At 36.9% G+C, this 16,156-nt stretch overlaps 1 protein-coding gene across 1 annotated transcript in view; it reads right to left on the reverse strand.

The window, feature by feature from the left end:
• Nucleotides 1–16,156, reverse strand: part of LOC124798932 (myosin-VIIa-like) — a 393,313-nt gene that overhangs the window by 222,150 nt on the left and 155,007 nt on the right. Inside the window, exons 16-31 of the mRNA XM_047262466.1 lie at nucleotides 8,614–8,788; nucleotides 6,605–6,657; nucleotides 6,380–6,481; nucleotides 6,201–6,290; nucleotides 6,033–6,099; nucleotides 5,888–5,947; nucleotides 5,295–5,349; nucleotides 5,133–5,193; nucleotides 2,987–3,095; nucleotides 2,755–2,848; nucleotides 2,353–2,384; nucleotides 2,103–2,211; nucleotides 1,241–1,416; nucleotides 957–1,033; nucleotides 816–903; nucleotides 494–571 (exon numbers count right to left, since the gene is read on the reverse strand). Of these exons, the coding sequence (XP_047118422.1) occupies nucleotides 494–571; nucleotides 816–903; nucleotides 957–1,033; nucleotides 1,241–1,416; nucleotides 2,103–2,211; nucleotides 2,353–2,384; nucleotides 2,755–2,848; nucleotides 2,987–3,095; nucleotides 5,133–5,193; nucleotides 5,295–5,349; nucleotides 5,888–5,947; nucleotides 6,033–6,099; nucleotides 6,201–6,290; nucleotides 6,380–6,481; nucleotides 6,605–6,657; nucleotides 8,614–8,788 (1,426 nt within the window). The remainder of the gene's footprint in view (nucleotides 1–493; nucleotides 572–815; nucleotides 904–956; nucleotides 1,034–1,240; nucleotides 1,417–2,102; nucleotides 2,212–2,352; nucleotides 2,385–2,754; nucleotides 2,849–2,986; nucleotides 3,096–5,132; nucleotides 5,194–5,294; nucleotides 5,350–5,887; nucleotides 5,948–6,032; nucleotides 6,100–6,200; nucleotides 6,291–6,379; nucleotides 6,482–6,604; nucleotides 6,658–8,613; nucleotides 8,789–16,156) is intronic.

Below are 16,156 nucleotides of genomic sequence, written 5' to 3' on the forward strand. Positions count from 1 at the left end.
ACTTTAAGCTGGATGACTGAATAGGTATTTGAGGCACAGTCATCTTGAATATGAGTCCACTGTCTCATCACCGTGCCAGCTAGCACATCAAGTAGAGGCATGTCATTACATGTCAATACCAAAAGTGGTAATAGGATGAAAAATACCTGAGTACCAACACAATGAAAAGAAAACAAATATTTATTGCATGATAAAACAGCCATATGGTCAAAATAGATTAAAATTAAGTACAGAAAGGAGAATGGTTTTAGGATCTAATCTGAAAATATTAATTATTAAAACACAACTTTGGAGTGGTTACAAGTTCAACAGATAAAATGAGGGATAAAAAGAAATTGGTTTGTGTGAGTGTGTAATAACTGATGTAAAGTAGTCATTGCACTCTGTGATTTCAAGCATCAATTTGTGAATGTTTGAATACAAATGGAGAGTGGACTTCACATGTCAGTCACCAACAAGCATCTGGCAACATGAATTAAATGCAAATTAAGACCACAAAAATTGTTGCAACATGGTTGTTTAGTCTCAATGGCTTTAAAAGTAGTTTACTCCAAGGATGACAACCAGTGACCTAAACAATAAATTCTGATGCACATATAGACATTCAGAACAATATTATATATAATCTGACACAATATTTGCAGGCATTTTTACCAGGGACTATAAATAAATTTTAGATAAAACTTCAGCTCAAGCCTTAATCTATTGTTATAAATGTGGCTGAAGAGTATGAGTCTACACCAACATACTGACACAAAAACTGGGTAAGGAGCTTTAAAATAGATATGACCTGTTCAGCTACCAGCGTACATTACTTGGAAATTGAACTGTTTCTCACATTCAGCAAGAATTCTTCCACTCTTAATGGAAAATGGTGTCCATGGAGACACTTTCAGAAGCTGACTGTGTAGCGATGTAATGTAAATGATTCAGAAGTCTGTAATCTGTGCCCCTACACTGAACAAAGATTGCCAAACAAACCAGTAGCTGCAATATGAATTACTTCCATCAATTCCAAAACTATACTAATTAACTGTTTAGAACATTAGAGTGTGAGTATCACCAAAAACATTGTGAAAAGAAGCAAAATAAGTAGAGCTGATCTAGCTCCACCAAAGGCCAAGAACACTCCAAAGAATACAAAAGTAAACATCCCATTTCCAGAGTGCTTCAATTACATCAAAACACTGTCCTTGACAACCTGCTTTAACTGTAAATTCTATGACATATGATGCAGCACTTCAAGAACAGGCTGCTGGAAATAGAGAGCTAAAATAGTAAACATGTATGATGCCAACTCCAAAATCCTTGTCTGATACACCAACAAAAGTTGGTAATATGGCACAATTACACATTTTAACTGTTCTACCATCATTTCTTGGTAGAATAACTTTATAAGTAAAAATCTTTCTGAATCTGATTGCATGTGTATAACATCTCCAAGCTATTCTTCAATAGTCTTGTCTTGTATTACACATGTTAACTGTCCTACCATCACTTCTTGGTAGAATAACTTCATAACTAAAATTTTTTCTTAATCAGCTTCCACATGTAACACATCTCCACGCTATTCTTCAATACCCTTGTATTAATTTTATTTTACTGTGATTGTTAATTTAATTTAATCAGATATATAGTATAGACACTGTTGTTTTAGGTTTAGTGTTAATGTTTTTCTGGTTTGTTCCCTTAATATTTATTTAGTATTTAAAGTTTAACCATTTTAAGTACATTACCACTGCACTGTCAAAGATGACATTTATTTTGTGTTGATACCTCACTCTCGATGCGTAGCAACTTTTTCAGTGTTGTTCATGAATATTGTATCCTCATTGTGATGATAGTTAAAGTCTGATGATGGCCTTGTAAGCCAAAAACTGGTTAACCCTGTAAATCAGTACTCTAGAACATACACAGCCCTGTACTTTTCATTTATAATCAGAATTCCACAATTTGTGATGGCTCGTTCATAAAAGAGAAAGAGACAGTGAACCTATCTACCACAGTATCACAGTATCTGCAAAACAGACATCAGTGTCACAAAAACAAGAGGAAACAAAACACCAAACAAAGGACTATGTACAGCAGTTCTAGTGTATTACATGTCTTAATGAGTAGAACTTCCAAAGTCATCATATCTGCAATCGAGCAACTGAACATAACCCAAAAAGACATCAGTGTTGTTCTAGACGTAGATGAGGTAAACGAGTGCTGCAGTTTAACACTTACGTGAAATCTCAAATGAAGTGGAATAGAAATTAAACATGTTACTTAAGGTTTTAAAAAAATAAGTCAGGTGTAAGAATATGTCAATGCATTCAACCATTAGCAGCTAACTATGTTTACACACACTGTAAATGAGTAAGTGCAGTTGTAATGGATGTCTAGTATTTTACAATAAAATTAGTAAGGGCATTCAATCTCTTTAATTAGTTACCATATCTGCAATATACATACTAACTAGAAGCAAAAAATGTGTAGACAATTACTGTAGTTCATTTTCTACAAACATAATTTGGTAGAAGTTACTAGCTATTCTGTAATTTCCCGTAGATGATTGAGTTATCTATAAATAAGTTTATTGTAAGACCAGTGCTTAAACATACTCAAAAAATGTGGGTCAATTCCTAAGGGACCAAATTGCTGAGGGCATCGGTCACTAGACTTACACACTGTTAAAATTAACTTATGCTAAGAACAACACATACACACCCATGCCTGAGGGAGGACTGAAACCTCCTGCAGGAAACATACTCAGCATTCTTGTTAAGGATTTGGGATGTTCACAACAGGCTCTAACAGTGAACGTAACCAACTTTATAAAATTAGATAAAGTAAATGTATTCAACTACATAATAATTAATCAAATGCAAAAAACTTAATTATTAAAAATACCTCGCAGTAATAGTGCTTGTATGTATGATATAAAACTGCTTCATAATCATAGTTGGGAATAATGGAAGTATGCTTGAGTTTGCTACAATACACTGAGGAGCAATAGCTCAAGCACAAAAGAACTTTTCAATGAATGTTTCTGTGAACTAGACTGTAAAATTATTTGTGGCTCTGAGGTCCCTATCAAATTGCATTCAATGCTGACATAAAGAAAACGACAACACATATAATGTATAGTTGCGACATTGTCAGAGAGAAGCTGAACAATGTGAATTGGTGGATGCCTGAAGACATACAAATTATATTCCAAAGTATTATTTACAAAACCATAAGAGCTCATTTTTAGTGAGGAATACAGAAATAGTCTGCAGCCTAGAGTCTAATACCCATACCGAATCATGAACACAAGATCATATTAATTACAGTGTATGCAGAGGTCAATATGTAATCATTCTTGTACACACACCATCCATAACAACACACACAAATTATTGAACAGAAGTGAAACATTTGGAAGATTTCCTTTACAACATGTTTTATAGTGTTTTGAGTATTATAGGTAAATTGCCTGAAACAAGATAAATAATAATAAGGCGTAAGTAAGCAAGCTTCCAGTAATGAGTAAATAAGCAGTAAAATAAGTATTATGTATGTATATGCATGACCATATTGTTTTATTTTTATTAAATACTAAAGTTATATTTTAAAATATGGCCATATTTCACTAATAGTGTTGTTTTGTTCACTTATATTGTACATAATTAAAAGAAGCAGCATTATAAAAAGTCACGTAAAGCAACTGAACTGGCACATGTAATGTATACATGTGGGATTTAATCTACCCATGTTAAAACAAAAGAGGTTTATAAGTCAACTTTGCTACAGTCACTTTATGACAGTTTCTGTAGGCCTGACCAACAACCAGCTGCCTACCTGTATTGCTCACCACCACTAAGTTATGAGATGTTTGGACCTCCCAATTGCAGAGTGTACTGTCGGGTACAATATGTTAATTTTCAATGCCTGTTTCATAGTTGCTGCCATATGGATCCTCCCCACCCCCAGCCCCTTCTTCAAACACAATCTTACATGAATTATGCAACTGAAATGTGTTCCTCTAACATATTCTTGAATTTTGCAATCCATTGGGACTTAATCCATGCTCCCTCTATCCACTACCTATCAATGCCTCTTCTCCACTGTCTTCTGCACCCCCCTTTTTCAACCTTCCTTTTGCCTTTCACATTAGCTGTATTTATATCCTAGACCCACTTTCCTGCACAGTATCGCAATGTATGCTAACACACAAAATGCAGTTATACTGTAAGTACTTGAATGAGCTGTCACTCTCCAAATAATCCCTCATTCAAGATGACCTATATCTACTACTCAATACTTCCTTTATGAATCCAGGTATGACTTTTCCTACATCCAAGCACAATAACAGCCACAATGGGCAGCCAGTGTAGTATAAATGTCTTTCTTCTACTATAGTTACAAGAACTACTATGAGGTAAAAACAGGCATCGGGGGGAGATACCTATTAATCTATGAGAGTCCTAACGTATGATGAATGTAGCCACATTTATGGAAGTGAAAAGAGAAGGGAGACAATGTATATTAAGTTTTCATGTCTTCAATGAAATGAAGACAACCCCAGCAGCAATTAGAGGCACATGATGCAACCAAGTGTCAAATCTGGCTTACATCAGAACATATAAAGATGGATTACAGTACATCAAAGAAACGGTCATACCTCATTTGAAGATTAGTGTCATTTTCTGAGCTATTGTGAATATATATGTGGCGGCTTTCAATCAAATCAACTGCAAGTAAGTGGTTGGTTGGCTTTCCTGATTTCCATTAGAAATGATGTGAAGAAAAGTGAAAATGCTAACAGTACTGCAAGGAAAAGTGCACAATAAGGTCATACCAAGCTCTAAGAAGATTACAATGGACCTTTGCAATCTAATGGTACATATTCATTAAGTCAGCTTCTGCTAACATCCATTCTTACAAACAGTAATGAGTTTTTGCTTTTAATAACTCATTATGATATCATGACAGAAAAGTTATATAAAACCATATAATAGAAAGTCAAACACAGATAATAACCTGTCTTCTTCATACAACAAAAATAATCAACTCGTGGAATTTATATATTCATTTTTAATATTGTAAAGGGCTCTAATAAATGAATGATAGCTGCCAGTGCAATTCTAGCATCAATAGCTTACCTTGAACATATACATTTAAAACAGAAGTTCTTGGGAATTATACATACAGATGGGACAAATCCTACATAAATTTTGTAATGTTATTGAAGCCAAATAAATACTACTACAAAAACTAATCTTACTTGAAATAATTATTTTAGATTGAAGAGAAATGTTAGTTACTTGCCTGAGATTTTTCCTTAAACATTTTGCGAGCAAGGTATCCTCGACATCTTGCCTGAAACAAATAAGAATTAATAAAACTGAAAACCATCTTTTGTACATATGAACCAAAGAATGGAAGTTGTTTGCATATTAGAGGATCAAATTCAGTTCTTCCATTTAGCTGTTATTGATGTATCTGCCAAAGACAGATCACTGTCTTGCTTCTCTCTCTCATTTCTGTTCTACATCTAGAAGTATGTACAAAGGTTTGCAATCAGTCCATTCAAACTAAATGTTACGATATACTTCAAAAATTGATGTGAGTGACAAGTTCACTCCCCAGTGTAAGTCTTTATTTTCAGTACATTAAACATATACAAAATTGACAAAACTCAATGCATAAGTTGCAAGTAGATAAACAATATGCATCATGAGTCCTGTCAACACATCAAAAGAAACTTGGAATTTGGTTAACACTTGTCACACTAGCTAGAAGTTATCACAACAGATAATCTTGTTTAAGAGTGGATATCAGCAAAAATACAAGATAAAAGATGTCAGATACTAACAACGTGTAAAGTGCAGCTAATAGCATGTTTTCATTAGTGTACACTTGAGACTGTTGATATGGATTCATAAACAGATAGCATCATTTTTATTATTAGCATGTACTGCATAGTATAAAGTCAAACCACAAACATTCTTTTCCTCATATCCCCCACCATCCTCTTTAATATGCGTTTCATTCTGTTAAACTATTATCATAGCAGCCAAATCAGTCTCATTGCCTACATTTTCATCCACATTTAAAATGCTGAATAAACTGTAAAAACATACTTTTTGCAGTAATCTGATATTTGTTTAATATCTCATGTGTCAGGTGGATAAGTCCTTTGCAGATTTGAATTTTGACGAATCACACACAAAGGAGATTCACACTTTTTGTTGTAAATAGCCACATCAACTGCCAGTAAAAATCTTTTGTCTGAAGGCTGCTTTATAAACCAGAAAATTCTGATCATAATAATTTAATAAATCATGCCTGCTAAATGTTTGTCTCTATGCCTGAATTATTTTATTATTTTAGTGTTTAAATGTGCAACCTATAAGAGTACCAAAATGTAACTGTGAAAAGAAAAACTCTGGAATCTAAATCCCAATTATAATTATTTCTCTCAATGCCTTTCCTGCATTTCATGTCTTCCCTGATTCAATATTTAGTGATTTAAGTACACACTTAATATTAGAGCAGCAACAGAGGTCAAAAGACACCTTTTAGTTCTTATTTCCACAATGACAAAATCAATTTTAAACATCTTTCCATCAACCATTTTGGTTTTTCCTCATTTCTTCTATGTTTGACAATAGTGTTCTGCAGTTCCTGAATGTTTACAATTTCATGGAAATTTCATGAAATACACCTTGAACAATGGGAGGGGCCAACTGACCCCTGGCATAACACCTTTATAGAATATTAGTGTTCTCAGGACCACTAAGGTACTTTCATTCCATTTTATTTTGGACAATAATCATTTCTTCAAATAATTTTGACACTTTATTAGAAAAGTTTCCAGGCTGGGCACTGTAACATAACTTTCCAGTCGTATTTCATGTGCTGTTCTTGTTGCTCACATCATCAGTGAGACATGTGTTTTCAGTTATGTTGTGTCAGCATGGTCTTACTAGAGAAGAGATACTGCATATTCTGGAGAACGTAAATATTGAATCAGAAGGCAGCTTATCAGATTTGGATGGTGATTTTCTGCCAGAGACAACTGACGATGAAGTGAGGAGGTGTACTACATCAGTAGACGACTCCCCATCTCAGTTCTTTCTGCAACTGTCCCAGCAGACAAATTGTGCAACGATGAAGATGATAGCTAGATATGGAACAGAATAGAAGGTTGATAACTTGGCATCACATAGTCAAAGAGTTGCTTTGAACTTCTGACAAAAAAAGTATGATATCCTGTATATGCCAAGTGGCTGACTCCATCAGTACTTATTGACTTCACTTATCAGATACCTCATCTTTGATGAGAAGTCATCCCAAACTCAAAACATTTCTGCTGACAAGTTCATTCTTATTTCTGAAATATGGAACAAGTTCATGCAAAACTGCCCACACTTTTACTGCCCTAGTGACAATACCACTGTTGATGAACAGTTACTTCCAAGCAAAGTAAGGTGCAGGTTTACCCATTTTATGTCAAACAAACCTGGCAAATATTGGCCCAAATTTTGAACAGCTGCAGACATGGCATTGCAATGCCTTCCCATACCTGTGAAAGGAAAAAGTCCAACCAGACAACCAGCCATCAGGAAAGTATGTCATTCCTTGCCTCATAGAGTCATATTTAAACCAAGGAAGGAACATAACAGCAGATAACTTCCTAACAACCCTTTGGCTTACCAAGAAACTTTAACAGAAGAAAACTTCATTAGTGGGTAGAATGAATACGATTGTTTGAAATCTCCCCAAATGTGTAAGAAGAATAATTCTGACTTACATTCCACCACCATCTGGAGGAAGACTGATAAGCCACATAGCACCCTGACAGTGCACCAAAGGAAGAAGAATAACACCATCAGTAATGTCAGCACATTAAAACCTGAAGTAGCTGTGAGTGAAGAAGGAAGAAACCTGAACTGTTACCTTTTATAATGTGACAATGTATGGTGCAGTCATTGTAGATTAAATGATTCATTAATATTCAACTCATGTCACTTGCAGGAGATGAATGATGCATATCTTTTAAAAAATCCTAGACATGATTGAAATAAACATGTGAATCATCTACAGTCATATACCCAAAAATAATCTGAAGGGATCCATTAGATGAGCTCACAAATGGGGAACAACAAAGAGTAAGACAGGAGCAAGAAAGTTAGGAGAAATAAAAAAAACAAAAAACAAAAAAACATTTCAAATTGTTTGTGCAAAGAAAAAAGACCAGTGGCAAATGAGAGAAACGCATAAATCTGCTTGCAGAAAAGTGTAAGAAAAATAACAATGTCCAGTTTAATTTCAGAGTTTCAAAACAAACAAGTGAAATAAACGAAGAAGTTAAGAACTTTGGAAGTACATCACATTTCTGGGTAGATGAACGGAAAATATATAGGTTTAACTCTAATCATGTTGTGGATTGTAAATGCGTATCTCAATTAGGTGTCAAAAGACCCCTTCCTTCCATTCTAGGGATGTCACATTTTCTATTGTTCTAGTGTTAATGAGGTAATAAAGTTAGTTTCACTGCCTTACGTTACCTTACACCAGCTGAAATGCTTCATAATTTCCAAAAGTGAAATAAAATATCAAATACTAATAGTCACTGACCTGTAATCTTGTAATATGTGTGCTAACTAATTTGAACTGATGCCTTAGTTGTCTGGAACGAATTAGTGCCTGTAATCTCAGGTATCCCTGTCTTATAGTCCTGTAGTGAATACGTGGTCCGCGTGCTCTCCAGTGCTTCTGGAATACAACTGCAGCCTTGCGTAATGCTAAGTACCTGGAATGAGGAAAACCACCATTTATTTAAGAAGAAAACAGAAAATAGTCCATTATTGTGAAAATAAACCAAAATAAAAATACAATACAGAAATACACTGCAGAAAAAAAATCACAGTAAGAAGGTGTTGTGCAGCATAAATGAAACTTGGTAGGTGTGTTTCTATATCAGAAACATGATGTCTATTCAAATTTTGTGCCAGTTGCATAAGAGTGGCGCTATTAGTGCCACTATGAGGATGAAAATCAGGTTTGTTTTAAATACATGCTGTAAAGGTCATGAGCATTAGTTATCTTTGAGATTGGATGTGGAGTTGATGTTAGCTAAGAATACCTTTAAGGTGACATAGATGCAATTATCAACACCTCACTGAGTTTGAAAGAGGCATGTAATAAGACTACAGGAAGTTGAATGTTCCGTGTGTGACATTACAGAAGGACTTGGCAGGAAAGTAGTTACTGTACATAGTTGCTAGCAGCGGTGGTCAAGAGAATGTATGGTTGCAAGAAGTAAGGGCTGTAGATGGCCACATGGCACTAGTGAGAGGGAATATCATTGTGTTCGGCGTGTGGCTCTGACACACTGAACTGCATCTGCAGCCATACTCTGAGAAGCAGTTGGCACAACAGTGACACAAATAACTGTTACAAATCAGTTATTTCATGGACAGCTCCCTGCCAGATGGCCAATAGTGTGACTCCAAACCACCACCATTTGTAAGTTCATTGGTGTCAAGCAAGAGCTCATTGGAAGGGAGGGTGGAGCTCTGTTGCATTTTCTGATGAAAGCTGGTTCTGCCCCAGTGCCAGTGATAGCCATGTGTTGATTAGGAGGAAGCCAGTTGAGGACCTGCAACTAACTTGTTTGCATGCAAGACACACTGGACCTGCACCTGGAGTTATGATATGGGGTGCAATTTTGTATGGCAGGAGCACTTTCATGGTTATCCCACACCCCTGACTGCAAAACTGTATGTCAATGTGGTGTTTTGAGCTGCTGTGCTGCCATTCATGAACAGCATTCCAGTTGGTGTTTTCCAACACGATAATGTTCGTGCACATACTGCTGGTGTAACCCAACATGCTCTACAGAGTATCAAAATATTGGCTTGGCCTTTTTGATCACCAGATCTATCTCCAATCAAGCACATATGGGACACCATCGGGCAATAACTACTCTGGTATCATCCACAAACAGCATTAACTATCCATGTATTGACCAAGTGCCACAGGCATGGAAATCCATCGCACAAACTAACATCCGGCATCTTTAAAATACAGTGCATGCAAATTTGCATGCTTGCATTCAACATTCTAGCTGTTACACTGGTTATTAATGTGCTAGCATTTCACGTTTGCCATGGCTCATCTCACACTTATATTAACCTGTGATCTTGCAATTCTAATCACTTAAATGTGTTACACAGGGAAATGATTCCCAAAATTTCATTATTCTACATTAATCATTGTTTGATGTTGCAATATTTTCCCGTCAGTGTATATTAATAAAGACTTTAAATTTATAAGAATGAAAAGTTTTCGATGGTGCTGAACAGGGTCATACAGTATTTTACGAAAGGATACACCACCATTAGACTGTATATTAACATATGCATGTGCTCGTCTTGTATTTACCTGCTTTGGGCTGATTTTACCAGGTATGATGTGCTTGCACATCAATGAGCTGTATTCCTAGAAGACATTATTTTCGTGCCACTTATGACAATGTTAAGCAAGTATGTTGAATCATGTATTTGTCATCTTGCACAGTACATAGCAAAATGATGTTAACAATATAAGAACATTGCACTTGATAATGGAGTGAAGCTGAAATCTAGACTGAACAGAAAAAATACAGTAATATGCAGACATATAGTGATCTACTCTTCCAAAAAATTATAAAAATGATTTTATGGTTTCAAAATGAATGATGGTTTCAGGACATTTCTCATTACTACCATTATATAAGTACAGCAACAATAGAATGCATTCTCACAGAAAGAATCTTTCACTCTGCAGTAGAGTGCAAACTGTTTTGACACTTTCTGGCAAAATAAAACTGTGTGCCACATTGGGACTCAAACCTGGAATCTTTCCTTTCATGGACAACACTCTTACTGGATGTGAAATATGGGTGCAGCTCACAACCTGCCCTCAAAGCTGCATACATCAACAGACTAGTGCTTCTTTCCTCCAGCAAGGTATGCAGATACCTTGTACAAAGGGGGATGCTTCCAGAATGAGATTTTCACTCTGCAGCGGAGTGTGCACTGATTTGAAACTTCCTGGCAGATTAAAACTGTGTGCCTGACCCTCAGTCTGGCACACAGTTTTAATCCGCCAGGAAGTTTCATATCAGTGCACACTCCGCTGCAGAGTGAAAATCTCATTCTGGAAACATCCCCCAGGCTGTGGCTAAGCCATGTGTCTGCAATATCCTTTCTTTCAGGAGTGCTAGTTCTGCAAGGTTTGCAGAAGAGCTTCTGTTAAGTTTGTAAGGTAGGAGACGAAGTACTGGCAGAAGTAAATCTGTGAGGACGGGGTGTGATTCATGCTTGGGTAGCTCAGTTGGTAGAGCACTTGCCCGCGAAAGGGAAAGGTCCTGAGTTCGTGTCTCAGTCCAGCACACAGTTTTAATCTGCCAGGAAGTTTCACTATGTACAAAGTTTGGAAGGTAGGCAGAAGAGGTATTGGTGGAAGTAAAGCTGTGAGGGCAGGTGATTGGATAGCTCAGCTGGTAGGAGTGTTGCCCACAAAAGCCAGGGTTCAGGCTCAAGTCTTGGTCCAGCATGTAGTTTTAATCTGCTTGGTAGTTTCAGAATGCAATCTGCTTATAAAAGATACTATTAATTTCACGGATTACGAAGTAAATGTGAACAAGAAAATAACCTGGCAACAAAGTTCTGAATAATGTATGATGTCTAAAGTTGTAAAATAAATGAGAAAGCACTACCCCACCTCCCCTCCCCTCCCCCCCCCCCCCCCCCCCCCCCCCCCCCCCCCCCCCCCCCCCCCCCCCCCCCCCCCCCACACACACACACAGATAGCTGAGCAAGTTAAAGTGCCCATTTCTGGGACACGGCACACCAGCCCTGGATAAAAACTGCCTCACAGATTAATGATGGGAGCTGGTGTGCCAGCCTGGATATGGTTATAGGCAGTTTTCCACATTCTGATTCAGTTACATGTTGAACAAACACTTTGTCGCATTTGGCTATGTGAACTACATGTAGACGAAATGGGAACATGGATTCCTCCCAAGGCTGAAGGGGGGGGGGGGGGGGGGGGGGGGAGAGGAAGCTGGCAGCAGCTATGAAATGACCTTGAGAGAGGCAAACCTATTACAAAGTAGCTTATTTGTACGTATGGTTGGTTCTTGATGATACTGAAGATGTATCATACCAATCTGGACCTGGCATTGGCTGTATAAAGGGCGCTGGAGAGGAAGGAATGATGGAAAAACACTATGAGGTAAAAAAAAAGGTGATTGGTCGCAGAAGTAACAAATATCATGGTGTCAACTACTGAACAGCAGAGAAAAAAATGTAAAGATAAAGAATGTGCGACAAAGTTTGAGATAAAGAGTGTGCAACAAACTTTGACTAGTGAAAGAATGAGTGCACCACATTTTTCACAAATTCACTGCTGGACACAGTAAGCAAAGTAACAACAGAGATGACAGGAGAAAATATGCAAAAATTCTATGAAATAAAATATTATTAGTAACACTATTTCTACTACTGTTACTATTACTAATTCTGTTAAATAAATACTATTAATACATGTTCTAGAAGGGCCGAAAAACATGCATTTGACTTATTGTAAATGCAGAATTTCTACAATGACATTATACTGGAAGATTATGCAAGTAAAAAAATTGGGACATAGAGAGACAGTATGTCCATACTGCCTGCCTACTACTGAAGTAAAAATAATACACATCTTTCGCCACCAATGGTGTGTGTCAGAGCCACATAGTTGATAACAGAAATTATACAGATTAACACCTCTGTCTCCTTATCAGCATATAATTTTGACACATATATTTTTTGAATAATATTACAATCAGTTTATCTCACAGTATATTTCTTTGTAAGCCACACTGTCACTCTTCAGTTTAAAAAATATCAGAAGACTTTTTTAGTTGCAAATACTTCAGATCTTTGCAAATGTAATGTGTTTTGAAGCATTCTGCTTAATGAATCTGACCTACTGAACTTGGTTTAACCTACAAAAGAAGTGTTAACAACTTCCTGCTGTATTTGTCGCTAGTTCCAAACTCCATGCATTCAGATTGTGGTTGATATTTAACAAACAGAAACTTAAATTACTTTACATTTAGCTCTCATTGTCAATTATCAGGCATAAATTTTAAAACATCAAGATTTCTAGGGAGTCACAACTGGAACAACATTTCTATTTGTTAGAAAGTTCCATTTCAGTGTATACTTTACTACAGAAGAAAAATTCATACCTATTCTAAAACTATTACATCCTTAATATCAAGAATACGAAAGCATCTAGGTACCCATGAAGTACTGTCAGATTCAAGTTTTAGGCAGGACATGAGGTGTACTTGATCAGATCATTTTGTCTCCACTTCATAATGGCTTTCTGTGAGACTGAAACTGGTTCTGATTTGTCAGTAAATAATAAATATTGCAACTGTTACTGTTATGTTCATCATTAAAGTCACCAATTTTGTTACTTTTGTTTCTACACACTAATTCACATATATTATTCTTCACAATGAATTTACAGGTAAATAATGATACCAAGAACTGTGCTGGCTGTAGTGTGGCATATGATTAATGTCACTGGTTGGCATACTGTAGAATGCCATCTCAACCCCACTACCAGCAATTATCTGTTATTCAGTATTTGTTCTTTCTGGAAGGTCCTTGAATTTTTTTATGTTTGTAATGGTTTCATGTTCAGGAATATTCTACATTTGCATAAACAGCAGCACTCTCTATCCAGGAGTTCAGTTCTGTTCTGCCTATACATCACTGTTCACAGTACACATTTTCTGTGTTAAGTAGTGTACTTTGTTGATGATCGTGCTTTCTGATTTTGACTTGATTGTGGTTACAGCATGACATCAATTGATGGAGACAATGAGTGCTTCAAAACCTCCACATTACAACCAGGCAAGACAGAAGTTGTCACTACATGGACAGAAACCAATATACATGTAGTACATTGCTCCCAAGACCTGTACATTTAGGGTTTCTAAGCACCAGCAAGTCAGCTGCACAATCAGTATCTGTCAGTGTTTTCTGGAGATGCTGATCACAGCCTGACAAATAGGCTCAAAGGATTCAACTGAGTCACCAAATAAAACACTTAGGATGACATAATGTGTTTGCCAAATGCTTACTTTTACTCAGATTTCACAGCCCAGCAGTGGATTAAGAACAGCGAGGAGTAGCTCATTAGCTGGAGTAAATTCCAGGTCAACTCAGGAAAACATTTGATGATAATCAGCAACAAGTCTGCTTAGTGGGAGAATAACTGAAGATCAGGGCCAAACATCATGGGGAAATGACACAGTCTAACGTACAGAATGTTTTGGCCCTATAGCACATTGTGGATCCAAATATGACAGAAGTCGACAAAATCTCACCCTTGATGGAAGGAATCGCAGACAACATGTACCAAGCTCTTCTGGGAAAGGACGTCACAACAATTGAGAAGTACATCAAGTGGTGCCATAGCATCAAGGAAATGAAGAAAAAAATCTGATGAAATAAGTATGACAAACCCCCACATGTGACACCTATGGCAGTTATGGAAGACTACTAAAACCTCAGCTCTCTCATAAGCCAAGCAGTAGGGGAAAAGAAACAGTAGTACATGGCAGCCAGAACCATCAGACCAAGCAAGCAAGAGAGAGCAGCCATGCTAATAGAAATTAACTGGCAAATAGGAAAATAATACGCTCTTTACTCCACATCCAACATAAGTCCACTTTTATCGGTTATGGCGTCCATATACCACAAATAAGATCAACTGCTAAAGATTGAAGGAATTTTAAAAAAGTGGATTGTCTACAATATGTTGTAAACTGGATGTGATTGTTGAACTAGTTCCTGCGCAAATTACTAATTTATTAAAGCTGTCAAAGAAGCAAAAAAAAATAAAAGAGTGAAATCCAGTGGAAACAGGATGATATGGATCAGTATGGTGAGTTATATGAGGACCATCCAGTTACACATTAAAAAAAAACAGCAGATGAACTTCTCCAAGTCTTAATTAGCATAGGAGAGAGAAGTGAAGAAGTTACAGAGAGTCACAATTTCATGCACTTAAGTCACAAATTTTGGCAACTAAAGAATGAACTGGATGCATATTCTAAGCCTGAGTGATATCAATGCAACATTATTCCAAAGCCACAACACACTTTTTGCAAAAGTCTGAAGCAGTTATGAACAAAAACCAGAGTAGACTTGTCGGGACACAGTTATGATTCAAGTGCCCTCAGCTACTCCCCCATACAGAGATCTCATGCAAGTTCACAACTGATGAGCTGGAGGAAGCTTTGAAAAGTGTGGGTGTAAACAAAGTGACTGGTTTTGATGAAGTGAATACAGAGTTCAATGAAAAATACAGGCCTGAAATCTAACAAGGGAACCTCCCCATCGAACCCCCTCAGATTTAGTTATAAGTTGGCACAGTGGATAGGCCTTGACAAACTGAATACAGATCAATCGAGAAAACAGGAAGAAGTTGTGTGTAACTATGAAAAAATAAGCAAAATATACAAACTGAGTAGTCCTTGCGCAACATATGTAACATGAAGGGTAATGTAAGCTAAGGAGTACCGTGGTCCCGTGGTTAGTGTGAGCAGCTGCGGAATGAGAGGTCCTTGGTTCAAGTCTTCCCTCGAGTGAAAAGTTTAATTTTTTATTTTCAGACAATTCATTTGTTGCAGTTTATGTGACAAACTCTTATGTTTTCATCACTTTTTGGAAGTGATTATCACATCCACAAGAAAACCTAAATCGGGCAAGGTAGAAGAATCTTTTTACCCATTCGCCGAGTGTACAAGTTAGGTGGGTCGACAACATATTCCTGTCATGTGATGCACATGCCGTCACCAGTGTCGTATAGAATATATCAGACATGTTTTCCTGTGGAGGAATCGGTTGACCTATGACCTTGCGATCAAATGTTTTCGGTTCCCATTGGAGAGGCACGTCCTTTCATCTACTAATCGCACGGTTTTGCGGTGCGGTCGCAAAACACAGACACTAAACTTATTACAGTGAACAGAGACGTCAATGAACAAACAGACAGATCATAACTTTGCGAAAATAAAGAAAGTAAAATTTTCATTTGAGGGAAGACTTGAACCAAAGACCTCTCG

This window comes from Schistocerca piceifrons, chromosome 5, assembly GCF_021461385.2.
Source record: "Schistocerca piceifrons isolate TAMUIC-IGC-003096 chromosome 5, iqSchPice1.1, whole genome shotgun sequence".
NCBI classification, from domain to species: Eukaryota; Metazoa; Arthropoda; class Insecta; order Orthoptera; family Acrididae; genus Schistocerca; species Schistocerca piceifrons.